The sequence below is a fragment of the Lytechinus variegatus genome, chromosome 18 (assembly GCF_018143015.1).
Source record: "Lytechinus variegatus isolate NC3 chromosome 18, Lvar_3.0, whole genome shotgun sequence".
Classification (NCBI taxonomy): domain Eukaryota; kingdom Metazoa; phylum Echinodermata; class Echinoidea; order Temnopleuroida; family Toxopneustidae; genus Lytechinus; species Lytechinus variegatus.
The window spans coordinates 12,717,013-12,737,219 of record NC_054757.1 but is presented as its reverse complement, the minus strand read 5'-3'; the positions used below and the strand labels follow the sequence as shown (position 1 = coordinate 12,737,219).

At 37.5% G+C, this 20,207-nt stretch overlaps 1 protein-coding gene across 3 annotated transcripts in view; it reads right to left on the bottom strand.

Moving 5' to 3' along the window:
• The window catches only part of LOC121432099 (annexin A5-like), a 39,345-nt gene that overhangs the window by 17,893 nt on the left and 1,245 nt on the right, over positions 1-20,207 (bottom strand). For 2 of the 3 annotated variants that reach the window (XM_041629954.1, XM_041629955.1), the window contains exons 2-7: positions 13,515-13,633; positions 12,768-12,924; positions 9,808-9,831; positions 6,150-6,404; positions 5,268-5,432; positions 3,103-3,140 (exon numbers count right to left, since the gene is read on the bottom strand). In XM_041629954.1, coding sequence (XP_041485888.1) covers positions 3,103-3,140; positions 5,268-5,432; positions 6,150-6,404; positions 9,808-9,831; positions 12,768-12,924; positions 13,515-13,604 — 729 coding nt within the window. In that variant the 5' untranslated portion in view covers positions 13,605-13,633. The remainder of the gene's footprint in view (positions 1-3,102; positions 3,141-5,267; positions 5,433-6,149; positions 6,405-9,807; positions 9,832-12,767; positions 12,925-13,514; positions 13,634-20,207) is intronic. The other variant, XM_041629956.1, reaches the window with a different exon arrangement.

Here is a 20,207-nt window from a genome sequence, read left to right as displayed (position 1 = left end):
TCTTCATTACCAGGTCCCTAGGAGAGGACCTTAAGCTGTCAGTCCTCTGGTTGCTTGCTTATTAGCATTCATGCTTTCTTAGCAATCCGGTAAAAAATCACCACCATCATCATCAAATCAGGGGAATGATGAAGATTACAAACATGATGCTACTCTTCTCTATCATTTTCTTTATATCTTCCTTATCCACTTCTCTTTCAGAAGGTAACAGGGACAGTGGAACCAGGGGGGCTGGGGGGCTTCAGCCCTCCCCCCCCCCCACTTTTTGGCAAAACTTTGAACAAAAACATATGATTGTGATTTTTGCACGATCAGCCCCCCCCCCTCCACTTTCAAAACCATTCCGTGGCCCCTGTGAAAGGTGGGGCCCTTGGTGTCTCAATCATTTGGTCTAAACAAAGCTATTCTCTAAAGATAAAAAGACCTGATCCTAGAAAGACTACCAGTCGTTCCAATAAAGTGCTTTTTCATATGTACATAGCACTCATGTCTATCAGGCATAACATGGCCCCATTGCATTTAAGAGAAATTCCAGTAGTTGCAGTAAACACTGATTTCATAAGACTGTAAAACCAGGCTTAATTGTCAGTACATCATTGAGGATCTAGATCTGGTACAGTTACATAAACTGAACTTTGTGGAATCTTGAAATCTACGCTGAAAAATGATCACACTGAAGATCACCAACACAGATAAGCACATGTGGGACAGTGTATTATTATTGCTGGAATAAAGACCTGACGGAAGTGACCGAATCCGCGCTTATTTTGCTTATTTCTCAGCAATGACACAATTTCTTCCAGAATCCTTTGGCAAAATTTTTTTATTCATACAAACAGACACTTGGGTGGTCATTATATTAGATTCTGTAAAGTCATTTTGAGATCATTACCACAACTGGAATTTATCTTTTAAGTTTAATACTATTATGGTAACTTTGTCATCCAGTGGTAACTACCATGGTAACACTGATCAACAGACACAACAGACAATCAGAATCAAGGATTCCATGCAAGTTTACGATTGCATGGCAAACTCTTATGCAATGGTGCCCAGGTAGGTGTTTCAAAAAGCTGTTTGCAACTTAGGAATGACTTTACAAACTACTGCTGACCGTTTCCTGTGCTAGATGGTACATCCCATATGCAGCTGACATATTAGTAGTACCAACATGTAAGAACATGTTCCAGTTGTGCGTACGGTAACTTTATTAGCAGCTTTACTAAACACAAGCCTTGAAATAAGCGGGCGCTGAGCGCAAATTCGCGCTCATAACGCCATCAATTGCGCCCATGAAGCCCCAAAATCATCAAAATTTTGACGACCGGGCGCAAATATTTTCCAGGTAATTGCGCCTGCCGTGAGTGAGCAGTGAAGCCATATCATACATGTAATTTAAATATCTGTAAAGCCAAAATCAAATAACTTTCAATTTACGATAAACACAGTTTAAAATTGCCAAGTGCGTTTTTTTTTCTGTACCATAAAAAGTGAGCTACGTCCGTCTTTTTTTTCCCCTGTAATACATGTGCGCGCGTTCTTCCGGTAGCGTTTTTTCCATACTTCACCATGTGCAATTTCTAATGCACACATTTCCAGTTGAGATATCACAATTCTGTGATATTGTAATTCGAATTGCACAGGAGATAAATCCCTGTTCACAGCACATAGGATGTGCAAGTCTTTTATCCTCACAGTCGCCGACCTTGCTTGTCAAAACGGAGCCTTAATAATCCAAAATAAATTAGCTTATAGTTGTGAATTGTAGCTTTTTAATTTCTTTTTTCCTGGAGAGGGGTAAATATCAGACAATAAATAATCAAACAAGGCTCCATCTAAAAAAAAATAGGAGGACGCCGCGTGCACTTGAGTGTGGTGTTAGCAAGCCAGTTTTGAGCTCATGTCTGCCAGAGCTCTGGGTGAGAATTTTATCAGTAATGGCCTAAGTGATGGTGATTTTCCGTTTGAGATAGAGTTTAGATTTCATGTTAATTTTTGAAAACTGTCAAAAAACTTTATTATTTCTTCATTGTGATGAATATTTAAGTTATTAATGAATACATTTTCACCGAATTCAGACTCTCCCAGAATGAAAGGCATTTTCTGTGGAGATCTGCGTTTTCAAATAACTTGTGAAAAACTTAAGGTACGTGAACCTACAATACATGTACATAGCCTGTGGCTATGTGCTGGAATTTGAATAGACTGAGTTATTTATTGATTTTGTTTCTTAATTTCTTTAACATAATTTATATGCAATCCAAGTGCACCTCACAGCCACAATCACACACAAACACCCACTCCCGTGATTCAAACCATAAAAAAAATCTTAAAAATTATTTTTTTTTTCTAAATTTGTTATTTGATCTGAATTCTCTCTTTCTCCATCTCTCTCTCTCTTTTTTTATTTTTATTTTATTCATTTATTTAGATTTTTTTGGGGGGGTTCATTGATCATGGTTTATTAAAGACGAAAAATAAATAAGCCCATGTGTGTATGGTAATTGTAAGGGGATGTGGAGTGAGGGTGTCAAAACACTTAAACATTTAAATCTGATTTCTTAAATGTTTGAATAAGCCCAATACTTAGCATATGCTATTCATTTACTAATTAAAAAATTGCAGGAGCTGCGCTTACTATAAACAAATTTGTGTTGTGGTTCACCGAACTTTTTTAAATTGCCCCTGGTTCCAGAAAATTGCCCCCGGTTCCTGTAAAAAGCCCGTGAGCCGGGGGCAATTTAAAAAAAAAAATTGCCCCCGGCTCACAGGTGCTTATTTCAAGGCTTGACTAAACACCCACCCAGCTTAAGCAATACATAGGCCTATAGCTGCCAAGAATGCCAAGACACTCCTGTACAGTTCCCATTAACCTGACCTCTTTACAGAGTTTTGCCAAAGGACACTCACAGCAATATTTGAACCCTGTTATGAACCGTAGTCTGGACATTGCTCCACTTGACCAAAAACCATTATATTCTATGTGCATGTGTAGTGAGTGGAATATGTTCACTTTAACATTTGATGTTGGGATGACCAATGCAAGATATCAGGAGTTAGGGGCTATAATGAAGGAGGAAGGAGAAATGGTGGAGTTCTTACCTTGGGCTTAGGTTTGTCCTGCGCTTGAGCTGCGAAACCTGTGATGAGAAATAATAATAAGTTTATTTGTAATCACATTCCCTAAGAGAAATGGAGAAGCAAAGCTTAAAAAGAATCATGGAAAAACCACTCTAATCAATTTTATTCAATTCAAGGTCCCAAAATCAATCATCATCTAGTCTTGTCAAAGTGATATCTGCTTCAGAAGAACAAGGTGATTTTGAAAAATGTAATAATCAATTTTTACCAAGGGCCATTATTCACAACTGGCATTAAATATTGAGTTTTCCAATGTTTTTTATTATAAATGTAGGGCCTTTGGTAATGATTTATTAGAAAGTGTGCATTAGAAATTCTTATTAATTATTAGCATTTTTGGCAATGAGGTAATGGTGAATTTCATGATTATATTCTTACACAGTTGCACCTCTGTATAAAATATAAGTAAGTCCCCATCCCAAACCCCCCCCCCCCTTATAGGACTCTCTCCGACTGCACAACACACTCGCACACATTTCCAAATGAAATACTTGTGAATTCATTGAGTATACAATCTTCTAATTTGCAAATATGCGAAGCAATCCTCAGATATATCTCTTCTAGTGTAACGAGGGTCATATAAAACTTATGCTGGTACCAGATGTACATGTATAGTGTTTCCCCAGTATGACAATGTTTGTAATACTAAACATGATTGAAGGACCTTATCAACTGAAGTAGGTGACATGACATTACCTCCAACGACATTAGCTCTGGCGATAATTGCTCCGGGCTTTGTTTCATCTAAGATATTGGGTTGGGGTATTAGGGTTGCAATAGGGTCTCATTTTTGGCTTTGGTTTAGGCTTAGAGTAGGGTGGGTATAGTCAGTGGCGGACCGTGACCCAGAGGAGACAAAGCATTGGAGGGGCACAGCATTGTTCACAAACAATACAGTGCCCTTCCAATGCTTTGTCTCCTCCGGGTCACTGTCCGCCACTGGGTATAGTGTTAAATCCAGGGTTGCAGTTGGTCATTAAACTAGTGTGTGTGAAATCTACAGCAGAGCAATTGTCGCCAGAGAAAATGTCATGGAACCTTAAAGTTTACTGGCATGACAGACGAAGTGAATTGTGTATCATGATTCCATTTACAATTTTCAGCCATAACACGTAACCCTCTATTAGGACGACAATTAGACCATGCAGAGTAACCCAAAATAAGCATCAGAAAATAGGACCAACTGGGAATTTGTTACTTCTTAAAACTAATTCAGAACTATATATATTATTTTTACACAAATAATGCCCATTTATGTGAGTTGTGGTGTTGCAGTGCACTCAAAGGTATTTACAATACAACAAACACATTTGTTGAGAATGCTTTGGCTTTAATACTGTGAATATACCAGAGATGCCTGAATCAACTCAGTCACAAATTTGAAAAACATGCATGATAACGGGTTGGCAGTAAACATTTGTAGTGGAAAGGTTGTTCAAATTCCCCCAAAAATTTTTATGGATCGCAGAGATGAACAGCGCGCATCTGCTGTCTATTATGACATCACAGGCATATCTAGTACACACGCCTCGCCATGGCCTTTTCTCTGTACGAATGCATATTTCAGAGGGTGTCTCAGTTTTTAAGCACTATGGATAGAATGATTCACCCAAAATGCAGAGTGCTGCACCCAAAAATGCACCCCTGGGAGGTAGCATACAATCAAAGCATGGAAACGCGACTTGGATACGCAATAAAAACTGGCTACATCCTTGAACCCGTTTTACAATAGCCAACAATTGTAAAGCCAGTTTTAATCTTCAAATTTTAGCAACATTATCATGACTGCATTGCATAATAACTATAGTAATAATAATAGGCATTTATATAGCGCCATCTAACTAGAAATATTCTATTCCGAGGCGCGTTGTTATTATTATTACCCCGGCTTTAGCTCGAGCTGCCTTTCAGCGCTCATGCATTTTCAAGAAATTAATCCTGCCGGGTACCCATTCACCTCACCTGGGTCTAGTGCAGCACAATGTGGATAAATTTCTTGCTGAAGGAAATTATGCCATACACATGTATTAGATAGAAAGATAATGATAAAAAATGCCTTGGGAAATTAAAATAGCCATTTTTGGGAATGGAATGAATAAATCTCAAATCGTGAATCAACGACCAACCTGCAGCGGCGACGGTTGCACCAGCAGCACCATAGAGCTGTTGAGATGATGGTGGTGGAGGCTGAGCACCGGCTGGTTGGGCAGGGTACCCTGGCGCACTGCCGGTGGCGTATGCTGCTGGTGCTGCACCGGGATAGCCACCTGCTGGAGGCTGCTGAGGGTAGCCTATGGATGGGAGGGAGAAAAAAAGAATATTTTTGTAAAATTGAGGCTTACTTGGTGACGGCTGTTATTATAAGATGTAGATAATACTGAAGCAGTGTGGATGGTAAAGCTTGGTTGGTTAGAAAAATATTTATCTCTCTCTCTCTCTCTCTCTCTTCACTTTTTACTGATAACCAAGCACAAATTAACATCATCAACAACAACATACATCTTTCTCAAAAGTATATGACATAATAAATAAAGTCAGTATATATGAAATATTTCCATCTCAAACTCAAGGGAGACTCAATCTTAAAGGAGAATGCTACTCAAATGGAAATCAGATAGAAAGTGGAATTGTCAAACTTTATAAAATGTTGTGATCAACTACTAAGTAATCTTGCTGTTAAGGACTCCTCAACTATACCACATGGGTAATGTCACTCGTGCGGAGTTTATCCATTTTTATCTGCATGAATACACAGGTTTGAATTTTTAGTGTAAACACGGGTGCAAGGGCAGAATTTGGATGTTCATTGTGAAATAATGTTGGGAGTTGACTTCAATTTTCCTATGATTTGAAATCAGTTTTGCTATCACGAGCTTAATATCAAACTAGAAATTCAAAGAGTTTGAAGGCCGACTTGATGGTAACTTCTGGAAGACATAATTTGGTGGCTTCTCAAGAAGAACAGCACATTCAATGGATCATGCAATGATAAAAATGGTATTACTTACCTTGTGCAGGAGGTTGGCCATACCCTGGCTGAGGTGGTTGCTGACCAGGGTAGCCTCCAGCTGCTGGTGGAGGTTGCTGTCCTGGGGCGGGGTAACCTCCGGCTGCCGGTGGGGGTTGCTGACCCGGGTAGCCCCCAGGTGCTGGAGGCTGTTGACCTGGGTAACCCCCTGCTGGGGGATAGCCTCCCGCTGGAGGGTAACCTGGGGCTCCGCCTGCAGGTGGGGCACCGAAGCCTGGTGCTGCTGGCTGGCCAGCTGTAAAGAAATGGACAAAGATAATTTCTTTTATTCGCAGAAGTAATACAGGTTTATAATATGATGTAGTTCCTAATCACGGCGGTATGCAATTTTACCTCACGCAAAGAAATTGCTCTTAACCCCATGCTTTACCCCATTCCATGCTCCTGCTTTGATCCTAACCTCCTATTCTCCTTCACTACTTGCTTCTTCCTTTACCTCATAGGAAGCATACCATGACAGGCTTTATCAGTGATGTTCACAACAAATAACTATACGCCACTGAAATCCTTGCATCTGAGAAAATTTGTTGGTGAAAAGTGCTCCATATCCAAAAATTAGTTGAATTTTATGAAGCATCTTATCAGAGATTGTCACTGACACTGAAGCTACTGAAATCCTTGCCTGGCCGAGAGAACAAATTTTTATGGACACAAATCTCAACTGTTCTGCAGCCTTGAGCGCCTTCAGCACAGTTCTTGAGCATGTAGCGAGATGCTGTTGCCACGTGGATATTCAAGGTCTCCAGACACAAGGGCCGAGGTTAATTTCTGTCCTTTGGCAAGGCATTTATCTACATGTACATTTGTCACTCCCTATCCAGGTGAAGTATATTGGTACCGGTAGGAAATAATTTCTTAAATACTTTAGCGCCTGATCAGGGAAGCCATGAGCCGTGCTAAAGCCGCATAGTATGCAAGGTTTAGAACCATTAAACAGTGCATACCACAAAAAAGGAAACCTGTTTTCAGAGATAGATTTCACAATTATTAAGCATGTTTTCACTATGAATTTGATGTATGGTAAGAGTGGAATCTCACCTTTAATTTTAGACCAACAGCTACATGTATAAAGCAAGTCATTCACGCATGGCAGATTACAAACCATAGATATTGAGGCATATCAGGAACGATTTGCGCAGAAACTCACACATGGGCTAATGTAATATGAATCCACTCTCATGGCAGGGATCAGTGAGAGAAACTTAACAAAGAATACTAAAGAAATGCTGAGCCAATCATTGAATAAGTATGGTTGTCGTAAATTAAACCAATCTTGTCTAATTTTTCTGTGAAATTTGCCTTTGAAGCAAGAAGATGTGGGAATTCCGGTTTCCTTTTTCTGGGACGCACTGTACAACATATATAGAATGATATATATTATCATATTATGAAGAAGAAATAGTGCTTTCAATTGAACAAAAATGAAGTAACAAATTTCGTACAAAATTAAATTTCACATTGCTCACGATAGTAGTCTCTTGCATTTTTTTTTGAAAGGTGATGTTTATGCTCACACCGTTATTTTAGATTCATATTGATTATGACTATATTGTTTTTTATATTCTGGATTATTTTTGTATATTGCATATACACATTTGATATGTATTGTATCATTTTGAACGCAGTAATTAAAACAAAAAGACATCCTCGGCACCATTGATGAAGCTTATTATACAAGTACGCTGACACTTTCTGTGAAATCTTTGACGAGGAGAGGAAATGTTACTGCAAATAAATGATATCTTTCAAGTCAGTGATGACAATCAATGTCCTTAAATGCATACATGTACAGATAAGATCATACATGTTGTCACTTGTCCACATGAATCAGAACGTTTGGTTATAAGATGTACACATGTACATGTATGCAAGTAAAATGATACACAATGATTCAATATTACAGTGATATAATGAATGAGATGAATCAAAAATACAAAATGAAATTTGATATCAGCCGAGTTATACCACATCATCAATTACATACAAAGAAATGTACTTCTAATGAGATACATGTACTTTCCTTTAGTAGTCATATAACAGTTATAAAAGTGTCATGTTAATTGTTATTAAATACTGTATATTCAATGTATGTTCATGAAGTATGCACCCTGATATTTATAAGTATAGTAAAGAAGTATTAAAGTTAATGCACAATACAAATGCAAACTAAAATGTAGACTGTAATGCATAGACAGTAATCCCTCGCAAGAATACTGGTCAAATATCTTACAGGCTCAACAACAGGAATACAAAATGAAGTACACATGTGCAATGTACAATTGCTTGCCTGTTAACATCATGTACATGTAGGTGAGTGGAATTAGAATACTGCCAGTTGAATAAAAGCTGATTTAAAAAAAGTTAAAATAATCCAACCCAATCAAATGATCTGAATTATACATGTAGGGGGAAAGATGTTGTAGAAGACAAAGGAAGTTATTAAGTAATGATACTTGTAGGACAGGAAGAACAAAAACAGAGAGTAGTTTACAAAAACATACAGTACTTTTTATGGCCCATTAAAATTATCTATTTTTCAAACACAGAGTTGATTAAAAGTACTCTAGACCTGTTATTGGTAATTTAAGTGTCAAGTAGTCTATCTTTGTGAGGAAAATAGTCTGTGCTTGCAGACTTGTATAGAGATGGAGTTTCTTTTATACCACTTCATGAATATGGATATGAACTGGGAGCAGGCTGGATGCTGCGTATAGGTCAAAGATAAAAAAATTGCAGTTCATTTGAGTGCTGCTATTCTCTAGGGCTCCATCCACTTGACAGATTAATTTCACATACTTTCAGTAGCAGAAGACCAAGTATCCCATTCACACTGCATTTGCATTAAAGATAAATACCAGTTGTGGTAACGATTTCAAAATGAGTTCGTACAGAATCCAATGAAACGACCACCAAAGTGTCTGTTTGTATAAATAAAAAATATGTGCCAAAGGATTCTGGAAGAAATTGTGTAATTGCTGAGAAATTGGCAATTAAGCACAGGATTAAGGTCAAGCATCGGGCCGACATTCAAGCCATAATAATACTGTCCCATGTGCGCTAATCCGTGTTGGTGATCTTCAGTGTGAACATTTTCAGCGTAGATTTCAAGATTTCACAAAGTTCAGTTTATGTAACTTTACCAGATCTAGATCCAAGATGATATAGTAATACTTTAATTGGTTTTACCGACTTTCTCGTGAAATCAGTGTTTACTGCAACAGTTGTACTATCATTTATCTTTAAAACTAAAAAGGCAGTCATCCCCAAAATAGTAACACCCCCACCACAAAAAAAGACATCACATACAGGTATACATTTTCAAAATAACCATCATGTTACGTTAATAATGAATATCAGTCATGTTCAGAAAAGAAATCTCCAGCAATCTGACTAGATTAGTATGAATGTGTCACAGCATACAAGTATTAGTGTATTGACTCACATGATGTATGGTTAAGAGTTAATTAATGAGATGGCAAAGGGAATGCAGGGCCCAGTCAAACAAAACTTTGTGATTGATCATACAACTGATTTGTACGACTGATTGCACATAATGATTTAATGCAATCAATCGTATAAATCGGGCCTATGAACAATCACCAGGCTTTGTGATTGAGGGGCAGACGAGGGCAACTTACTAGGATAACCTGGATAACCTTGGGCTGTAGGAAAGGTAGAAGTTCAAGTTTCAAGAAATTGTTAAAAGCAGTGATTTTTTGCGTGTTTTTTTTTTGCAAAATGAAAAAGCTCAAGTATGTGGATTGCAGCAAAGGCAATTTCACATGAAATGTGGAAGCACCTAATCAAAATAAAAACTGAAAAACAATGGAGGATGTAGTTTCATAAACATGTTTGTAAAATGTATCATTAGGAAGGCTTTACATACAACTTTATGCATGACTTTATGCTCAACTGGTGACCTGTTCTTATACATGTAGGTACATGTAGGTGCCAAACCATGAATGATTCCCATTATCATACTAAGTAGAATTCTTGTTTCTAACAAACGACCAAAATTCACACTTTATTTAAACTATCATTAAGGAAAAGGGTTATAGGAAAGTAAACTTACTCCTACTTCATTAAAAAAGAAAGAATTGGGGTACATCTCATTCAGCATAAGATAGTGATCAACAATTGTTCATAAAGTCGTGAATGTACAACTTAAACAGTGTTGTGAAATACTGCCCAAGTCAGGTTTTATCAATGGTAGAAAGTAAGCTACTGCACAACCAAAATGATATTGATTCATAAAATGGTGATATGGGTGGCAGGCCCCATCTTAAAAGAATTCCGATTGATCAAATCAACTGAAACTCTATGGAAATCCATCAGTGTCATAATATTTTCAACAGGAAATTTGCACAATGTCCTTTGTAAACAAAGAGAAGCACATTGAATTTTCAAGAAAACAATGAATGCAATAATTCATGAATATAATCATAGAACTTAGAAAATATTTTGAATAAACGTGCATAATAGATGTTGACGTTGCTGGCCGTCCATAGTTGTGATTGATCGATCAATCAAATCTCTTTGTAAGACGGGGCCATGGAATCCTAATTAAATGATTGGCTGAAATCTAGCACATGACTAGTACTCGTACATCATATCATACTCATAGCACACACACACATTACTAGTTACATTTACATGCTGGAATTTAAGAACTAGGTTAATTTCAATGCATTATGCATCAATAAGGAGAACAAATCACTGAGACAGGGTCAATATCAGAACAGCAAGGGGAATGGGTTTATATTGATATAATTGTTTCCACAATTGAGAAAAAAATTAACGTATTAACTCGTGGGTGTATTATAAGTACTTCATAAAATGCACTGACATCCTGTTGATGTTATAAATCAGTATGTTACATGTATTTGGTTACTGTGTTACTTCCTCATTGAAAAGCATCAAACAACTTGGTTAATTTGTACGCTGAGTTTTCCCATATTTGCATCCTACATGGATGTATTTTTAAGAATGATATTACCTGTTTTTCTCTTCCTCTTTCGTCAATATCCTGTTTAATCATTTCCCGGTTAAATCTGATGCAATTATATGCTTTTCACACTGCATTTCCTTAACCCCATACTATCCTTTACCTAGGACTATTCTTAACCCAATACTATCTTTTTTTTAGGTTCACAGTTGTCTTTCTTAAGCCCATACTAATTGCTTAGCCGGGGTTTACGCCTAAACCCCGGACTATCACACAGCTCATGAATATTGATGATTTTACCATACAGAGCGTGATTAAGGTGCAATTTTGAATTCTGTGATAGGCTAATGCTTAGCCCCACTTTTCCTTGCCCAGTTTAATTTCACACTGCATCTCTTAGCACCGCAATTGTGGTGCTAAGATGGTGCTAAGATAAGCCGACTAACTCTGCTTTTTGCAGGGCTACATGTACATGTAAGACCCCCCCCCCCCCCCATTTCCCAGGGTTAAGGAAAAAAAAGTGCAGTGTGAAAAAAATAAATATAAAAAACACTTTGTTGTAAGAGTGCCCCAATATTTTATTCTTTAAATTTTGTCATCTTGAATTTATTTTCTTGATGTTCTGGTGCTCTACTTTGAAATTATATGGAACCAGGATGTTGACCAGTCCAGATTGACATTTATGTTACATGAAAATAAAATAAATAAGAAATAAATGAATCAATCAAAAGTTTGCTTTCAGTGATTCAAGCAGCATGATGATCTCTCTTCTTCATTTAGAATTTTAGAGAATTACATATACAATCCAATATCTTAAAATTGAGATAGGATCATGAATTTATAGCTCACACTGACTATAATCTACAATTAATTCAAGATGAAATTGAAAATAATTAAATACATGGCCCAGGGAGGTGGGGGAGCTGGGGGTGAAGCACCTTCCAAGATTTTCCTTGGGGTGCTGTGTGTAATATTCTCAATAGGCAGCACCCCCAGGAATTCTGGTAGGTGATAAAAAATGGAGAACTGTAGATAACCAAAATGACCTAATTTTGTAGTGAACCCCCCCCCCCTTTTTTTTGCATGTAAAATTTTGAAGGACCAAAATAACTTTAATTTTGTCGTCAAATTTATATCAGCACCCCCTGTCAAAAAATTGTTCCCAGGGCCCTGCACTGTAACAAGCAAAAAAAAAATAAAGGACCCCTCTCACCCTGTAATGGAATCTAATGTACAACCAGCCAATAAAAAAATATTGCTGTGCATGTAAGTTAACAACTAATGCTATTAACACAAACAGATCTTTCCATCAATCTACTCATATCATTCTCTAAATATCTATTATAAACCATATAAAATGTAATTCTAAATGAAGATTATTCATTCTGTTCTGAACATTGAGATACTAGTAATTTGCACTAATTAAAGTTAGACACCTCTCATATTAAAGCAAACTGTTGTCATATTAAAACTTTAAGTTAAAGCATGTTTTCACAAATTTGCCACAAGTATAGAATGTACTAGTACTATATGTTCTGTATACAGAACATATAGTACTAGTACATTCTATACTTGTGGCAAATTTGTTCATGTATGAGTAAGAGTTTCAAGAAGCCAGGCTGCAGCTTGAATAAAAAGAAACAGTCAACTCACCAGGAGGGTATCCGGCTCCGCCTGCAGGGGGGTAACCTGGAGCCGCCCCGTAGGGGGCTCCTCCAGCAGGTGGTGGAGCTGCACCTGTTGGGTAGCCAGTTGTTGGGGGATAGCCTGGACCTCCGGCTGGTGGGTAGCCTGGAGCCCCTCCCGCTGGCTGCAATGTAATAAGAAAGCCAATGTGTTAATAAATTTCTACAAAACATACAATTCAAATATTGTTACCAATGGTGTTGTTTGGGGAATAAAATTAATATTACCACTTTGACTTGCAGACATTCAAATGCTATAATTTGTCTCCACTTTTATTGCTTGTGGGAATAATATAGAACATCAGAAGGTGTATTAGAGGGAGGAAGTAGGAGTAAGTGAAGTACGAGGGAGCATGGAGAGGAAGATGGAGAAGGGAAGGAAGGAAATCAGGGAAGATGCAGCCTAAGAGAAACAAGGGAGAAGAAGATGACGTGGTGATTGAGGAGAAAGAGAGGAAAGGGAAGAAGCTAGACGACTCACGAGGAAGGCGGACAGCAAAAAGAGGAGAAAGGGGATGGGAAGAAGAGATAGAGGAAGAAGTTTAGAGGGTGAGAAAGAGGTGGAGGGGAAGGAGGGAAAGGATAAGGGAGGAAGAAGAAGAGGAGGAGGAAGAGAGGAAACAGGATAACAAAAGAAAAGGTTCAGGAGAAAGAGAATGTGGATGAGGGCATCAAAGAAAAAGTCAAGGAGAGAGTGGAGGAGGAGAGCACTTACCGGGTATGTACCAGGAGCAGGGGGGTAACCAGGTTGGCCTGCTGGGGGGTAGCCTGGCCCTCCTGCTGGGGGATAACCTGGATAACTCATGGTGATGTCAGATCAGTACTGAGTGCAATCTTATGGATGAAACAGAATTATACAAACATGGATTTTAGGCATTTGTCAACAACATGTACACGTGTGTAAAAAATTAGCATTTAACCAACACTTTGGGCCAAATTTAAGAGTGTTTAAAAAAAACTTCTGGTTTAAAATCCTCCTACATGGAGGTTATATCTACCAAATGCACAAAACAAACATGATCCAATAATCCACATACAAGTAATACTATAGGTGCAAAAATATATCTGGATGCACTTTATAATATTCAGTGCACTTGAAGTAAAAGGCATATGTGCAGCTAGGTAGGATTCAAATCCACTCTGAAATCTCAAACTCTACTTTTGCAAGTTTGAGCTACTCAGACTCTCTCTCCCAAAGTCTCAGCTCATGTCCAAAGGAAATACATCAACAATTCTTAGCAGTCTTTACAAGCTGGATGCTTAGCTATGAAGTTATACTTGTAGCATAGGCCCGGGGGGGAGGGGAGGGCAGTCAGGGCACTCACATATATTGGTGGTAGTGTGGTACGGGACTTGCCGGTTTGATGACCCCCCTTTTCAGAACTAATTTTCAATCTCTAGATACTCCGAATGACAGAAGTTCCACTCAAAAGCCACCCCTTCCCACTCGCAAGACCCCCGTTACTAAACATCTCAGTTCCCAAGCCCTGCCAAATTGTCCAGTGCAAGCGATATGCGAGAGCTGCACACACGGCTTAACAACTCCCTCCGCGATCAGCTCCAAGCACCACATGCAAAGCGCCTAGCATGCACAGTACAGATCCCGTTCCGTAGAACCTGTTTTTCACACCGCCTGGTATTATTTAGTTCCCAAGACCCTGTATTTCACCTTAATTGTGGTCAGTTCCTTAGACCCCTATTTCAGGGTTTCGTGGGGCACACCCCCATCAAAATATAATTTGAGTGCCCCCCCCCCCCTCGAGCAAGTCATGAGGTATTATTCATGTGCATGTAATGGCAAATCGGAATACATGTACCTCTCTACATGCACAACCACGTGTGTATCAAAACAGAATCTGGAACTACAGACAGTACTAACTAAACAATTTGGTTCTGTCATGTGTATTTATAGCAAAGTACAAGTAGGCCTACATGTCCACACCTCTTTCCTTATCTCTTGATCTATGTATCCGTATACTTTATTAATAACTACAACCTCAATGCAGACAGTGAGACCTTACTGGAGGTAAACAATCACTGACCCCCATGACGTTCAGTGATTCATTATGTACGTCAGCAAATACTGCATGTACGCACAGACCTAGTGTGTGCGTACTGCACTTGCGTACATCCTTTATTCTTTTCCTTGAACTTGGAACAATAAAACTCAGATAAGATTGTCATTGCCCAAAGTATATATTTGATTTACTTAAACTTTAAGGGTATTTCAAAAAGGAGACCAGGGGCCCGTTTCATATTTGCAAAGTTTTGTTGTAACTTTGCCATAATGGCAACTACCACGGTAACAGAGCTCAGCAGCCAATCAGAATCAAGGTTACCATGGTAGTTGCCATAATGGCAAAGTTACAAAAGTTGGCCTTGAGATACATGTTTATAATTATTTGTATCATGTCTGGATGTACATAGAATTTGGCTAAAAATCTAAATTTTATTTCCATATTCCACAAAAAGCTTCACTTTGCATCATATGTACTTACTAAATTTTTATAAGTTGCCAAAATTCCCATGAATATTTGAACAATTTAAAGATTTAATCTGTAACAAAAACAAAGGCCAGGACCCTGGCTTAAAAAGAGTTACGATTGATCCAATCAACAACAACTATATGGAAATCTATCAACGTCATAATTCCTCTTAAAGAAAATGTGCACAATGTCCTTTGTAAAAAATAGAAGCATACTGAATTGTCAAGAAAACAGTAAAGGTATGAATATATTTAACGTACATCACATCTACACTGTAGAAAATATTTTGAACAAACATGTATTTTAGATATTGACATTGCTGGCTTTCCATAGAACTTGTAGTTGATTAGATCAATCGCAATTCTTTGTAAGACGGGGCCCAGATCAGTTCAAAGGTACTACATGTCTGCACGCCCATTCATTTTCCGTCCTCAAAGGATTTTTTATGCACAGCAGAAAACTGCAATTTGAAGCCATTGAAACATACACAGTCACTCCCAATCATTGAGAGGCAGTATTTAAACGATCATACTCAAGGGAAAAAAAAGTTTCAATATCTGAAATGCCCTTTTTACACAGAATTTTCTTAACCCCGGACTATCGCTAACCCCGTACTATCCTTAACCCCGTACTATTTTTTTTGGTCTTTTCACACATGCCAAATTGTTATTGCTAACCTCGGATAAGGAATGCTTGCTTTTCACACACGAAACTCGCTATCCCCCGACTAGTGGTTTTTGTCGATCATTCGTATTACAAGTACTTCACTCGTACACTTTTTACACACGCTACAATTTCCTTAACCCCGTACTATAGGTGGGGCCAAATTGCCATTTAGCCCCCACCTACAATGTATAGTACGGGGTTAAGCTTAGCCCACTTTCGTTTTACACATGCGATCTTATCCCCGTACTATTGCTCTTAGCACCGCAATTGGATAACCCTGCTTCTTTGCAGGGCCAAATAATCCCATACTATAGGTGGGGTTAGCCCACTTTGCAAAAATGCTGTGTAAAAAGAAAGGGGGCTAAGCTTAACCCCGTACTATAGGTGGGGCTAAATTGCCATTTAGCCCCACCTATAGTACAGGGTTAAGGAAATTTTAGCCTGTGTAAAAAGGGTATGAAAGATAATGGATCAGAACTTTTGCACTCCCCTTAAAAATGAACAGACGGACGGATGGATGGTTGGATGGATGGACGGATGGATGGATGGACAGATAATAGATAGATAGATCAGACAGACAGACAGATAGATAAAAAGATAGATAGATAGATACGTGTGGATGGATGGATGGATGGATAGATAGATATGATAAATACATAAGACAGACAGATTGATTAAACAAAGATGGGAGCAAGAAACTACATGTTCATTCATATCCAAGTTTCTAGAGTACAGAATATCTGATCTTTGAAGAAATGAATCAGGATGAATTCAATGACATATTTAATTTCATATTTCATTTTTAATCTTATTCATTCTTTTTTTAAATACACAATTTCTATAACGAGTTTACTATCAGCCAATCAAACTGAATGATTTAAGCAGCGTATCTTGTTAAAATTATAGACCTATATTTCAATGTGCAATTTGTTTATAACAAGTTTGATGAAATGGGCCCCAGAACAATTACCGTAGTTAATGATCAATCCGAATTGATTTTACAAGTGTACAAACAGAGAGAGCTATTAAACACTGACTGGAACTGTGCATTATTTACATGTATAGGGCAATTAACAATCACTTTCTATAAAACTCTCCGTGAATGCTATTATTTATACCACACTCCTCATACATGTACTGTACATCAACACTCTTTAATATTCAGATCAAATAAAATACACTAATTATACACAAAAATCCTCATTCAGTGCTCACATCACCTTTTGGGCTTTCATAACAACACATAACACTCTTTAGAAGTTTAGACTTGAGGATGGGGATAATTTAGCATCCCAAGACTCCACTCTGTCAAAACCTAAAATACATTTCACTTGAAATGTCAAAGATACTATAATTTCTGGATTAAAAAAAAAAAATCCACCACCACATCCAGAAATTTGATAAAAATGAGTGGAAACATTGGTATACAAATCCTAACAACATGTAATCTTGTGTAGAGCTGTTGTGTGAACAGGGTTTTAAGTTCGAATAGTTATGTTACTTTAATAGATGTGTTCTTCATTATTCTTGATCATCCTCTCTTCTCTGTTAGTCATCAAAATTCCATCCTTTCTTCCATCACCTTCTTTACATTCCTTTCAACATACCAGATTCACTCTTCCATCCATTTCTTTTGTTCATGCTCATGTTCACTCATACTTCACTCTTGCTATTAGTTCTTATTCTCTGATTGGTTCTCTCCCTCTGACTTAAGTTCATTAATATTCATTAGCAGCTATTCATTTCATGTATATTCATGTATTTCTTTTATGTGCGATCTTTGATATTTTAATATTCATTTTTGTCCTTTGTTATATATAAATCATGCATGTTAATATGTTATGCCTAATAAACCCCTGAGGTTTAAAGTAACTCAGCCCAGGGCAGTTCATCACAGGCAATCACTGAGTGAGGTTGTCTCAGTAAGTTCTTAGAACCACGCCCTTTACCGCTCTGGCCACACTACACTTGGTTGTTGCAATGTGAGGTACATCGTATCAAATATGAAAGTCACCTACTTCTACTTGTATCTACATTTTGTAGACCTTATGTACATGTAATGATTTAGTAAACGATTTGTTTGAGCGACTCTAATATCCTAATTACATCAACATTGAAAAAAATCACCTGAAAACCTAAATTCTAACCTTAGTTCTGATATAAAAATTCAAAAGGCTTTAGAAAATTAGTGAGGTGTTGACAAATCCTTTGAATTTGAAATCAACTAGAATTAAATAGTAAGATCTACCATTACTATTAAGGACGTTCCACAGTTAAAATGAAATCCATGTCATTTTCACCAAATTTTGCACAGAGGTACTCTAGCAGTGCCTAAATATTTCAAATATGCAAAAAAAATAACTTGGGTTCATGTGCTTGAGTTTTTGCTATTGAGCTTTAAAGTTCACCCAATTGGAAGTTCTCTGGAATTGTTTAAAAGAATTGGGCATTTCTAGACCCCACGAGATCACTACATTGAGGTCAACCTCTATCATACTATGTCAAAATCCATGTAAATTTCATCAAATTTTGCAGTATAATTCAGAATTGCATACTTAAGATAAAGAATTCATTCATAATGCTATTTGTTTGCCCTATTAAGACTAGCAATACCTTTATTTCTTTCAAATTGTGTGAAAGATAACAAAAATATTATCTCAAAAATTTTTATTTAATCTGAGAAGTACAAAAAGTGCTGTACTTTGTTCAAAATCCATGTCATTTTCATCAAATTTTGCAAGCTTGCAGAAGAGAGTACTTAAGCCGTGTAAACATTTAAAACTATCAGCACTATCTGCTATTTAAAACATAAAAAATGTGCCATGAAGACTTTGTATCTGTGTGAGGAAAAATTCTAAACCATTCAATCCTTTATTCGAACTCAAGCCTCAAGGTCATATTTGTCACACTTTGCAGCACTTCATAGTAAAGTATTCAGAAATTGTAGTGCCATTTAACAAACAATAGGCAATGGATTATTTTCAGCTAATTTAATACGCCTTATAAAATAGCACATCAGATCAGCAGTTAGAATGCATATCACATGAAAAATCAGCTGATGCCTAGATCTTTAGCTGAATAATCACCTGTTCATCCATTGTGACATCATTGCGCAGCAAAGTAAACAAATATATCAGGCTTTGAGAAAGTAAAGTGGAATTATTTATCCGGTATCCGAGGTCGGTTTGGCAGTTACATGTATGATGTACTATTTTTCCCGAGGGACAAAGCTCCTAAAGGAAAATATAGATCTAGCAGTTTTGCCAGTCCATCCGAGGATTAATGATTCCCACCATGCTTTTGAAGGAAATGCCCGGTGGGTGTTTCATAAAGCTGTTCGTAAAGTTACAAACAACTTTACGCACGACTGGAACATGTTTTTAGGTCGTCATAGGCCCTATATCAATTATACAGGGATATCATTAAGCACAAGAAGGGATCACCAGTTGTGTGTAAAGTCATTCGTATCTTACCAACAGCTTTATGAAACACCCACCTGATATCCTAGTATATCCTTCTTTTATCAAAATTATATAGAACCAAAATCTATACACTGAGCTTGCAGAGTCCAGTTACTTGCGTTTAATCATAATGACCTGGCTACTTTTCCCAAAGCGAAATGCGGACTAATATCTGCACCATTGCATCATGGGACTTGCCCAGGAGAGACAGCTCGCCGACCGGTGTGCCGGAAAGGAGAGGGTTTAGCTAAATATCCAATTTTCTGAAATAATTGCATCATTAGAATACAATGTAGTGAAAAGTATATCAAGGAATGATGTCATGCAACAAGATCATAAATTCATACTAGTATGACTATACAGGACTTGCCTTGGTACCTATACTAGATGTAGTGTTGATGACCTCGACTTGTTAAATGATTTGTCGCCCTCATGCGGCAGATAATTAACGATACGTTGAAACCGGCAAAATTGAATTGTTGATTGCCTTAAATTTGATGAAATCGCTGATATAAAAGGATTTGAGCCAACGAAAGGGCACAGAGGTCAGTATAATATATGATTTAACAATTGCTTTCAATAAAATAAGTGTTGTGTAAAGGATTATAAAGATTAAGAAGGATATATAAACCAAATGATTGCACTATTTGTAGATGACACGTACGCAAATACACAGTGTAATGTACGAGTAGAAATGTCATGCATCTAGTTGTGTTATGAAATGTACAAGATAAATTGCACTTGTATTCCAAGCAATGATGTGAGACGTACAATTATGTGAGAATGATAGGTTTA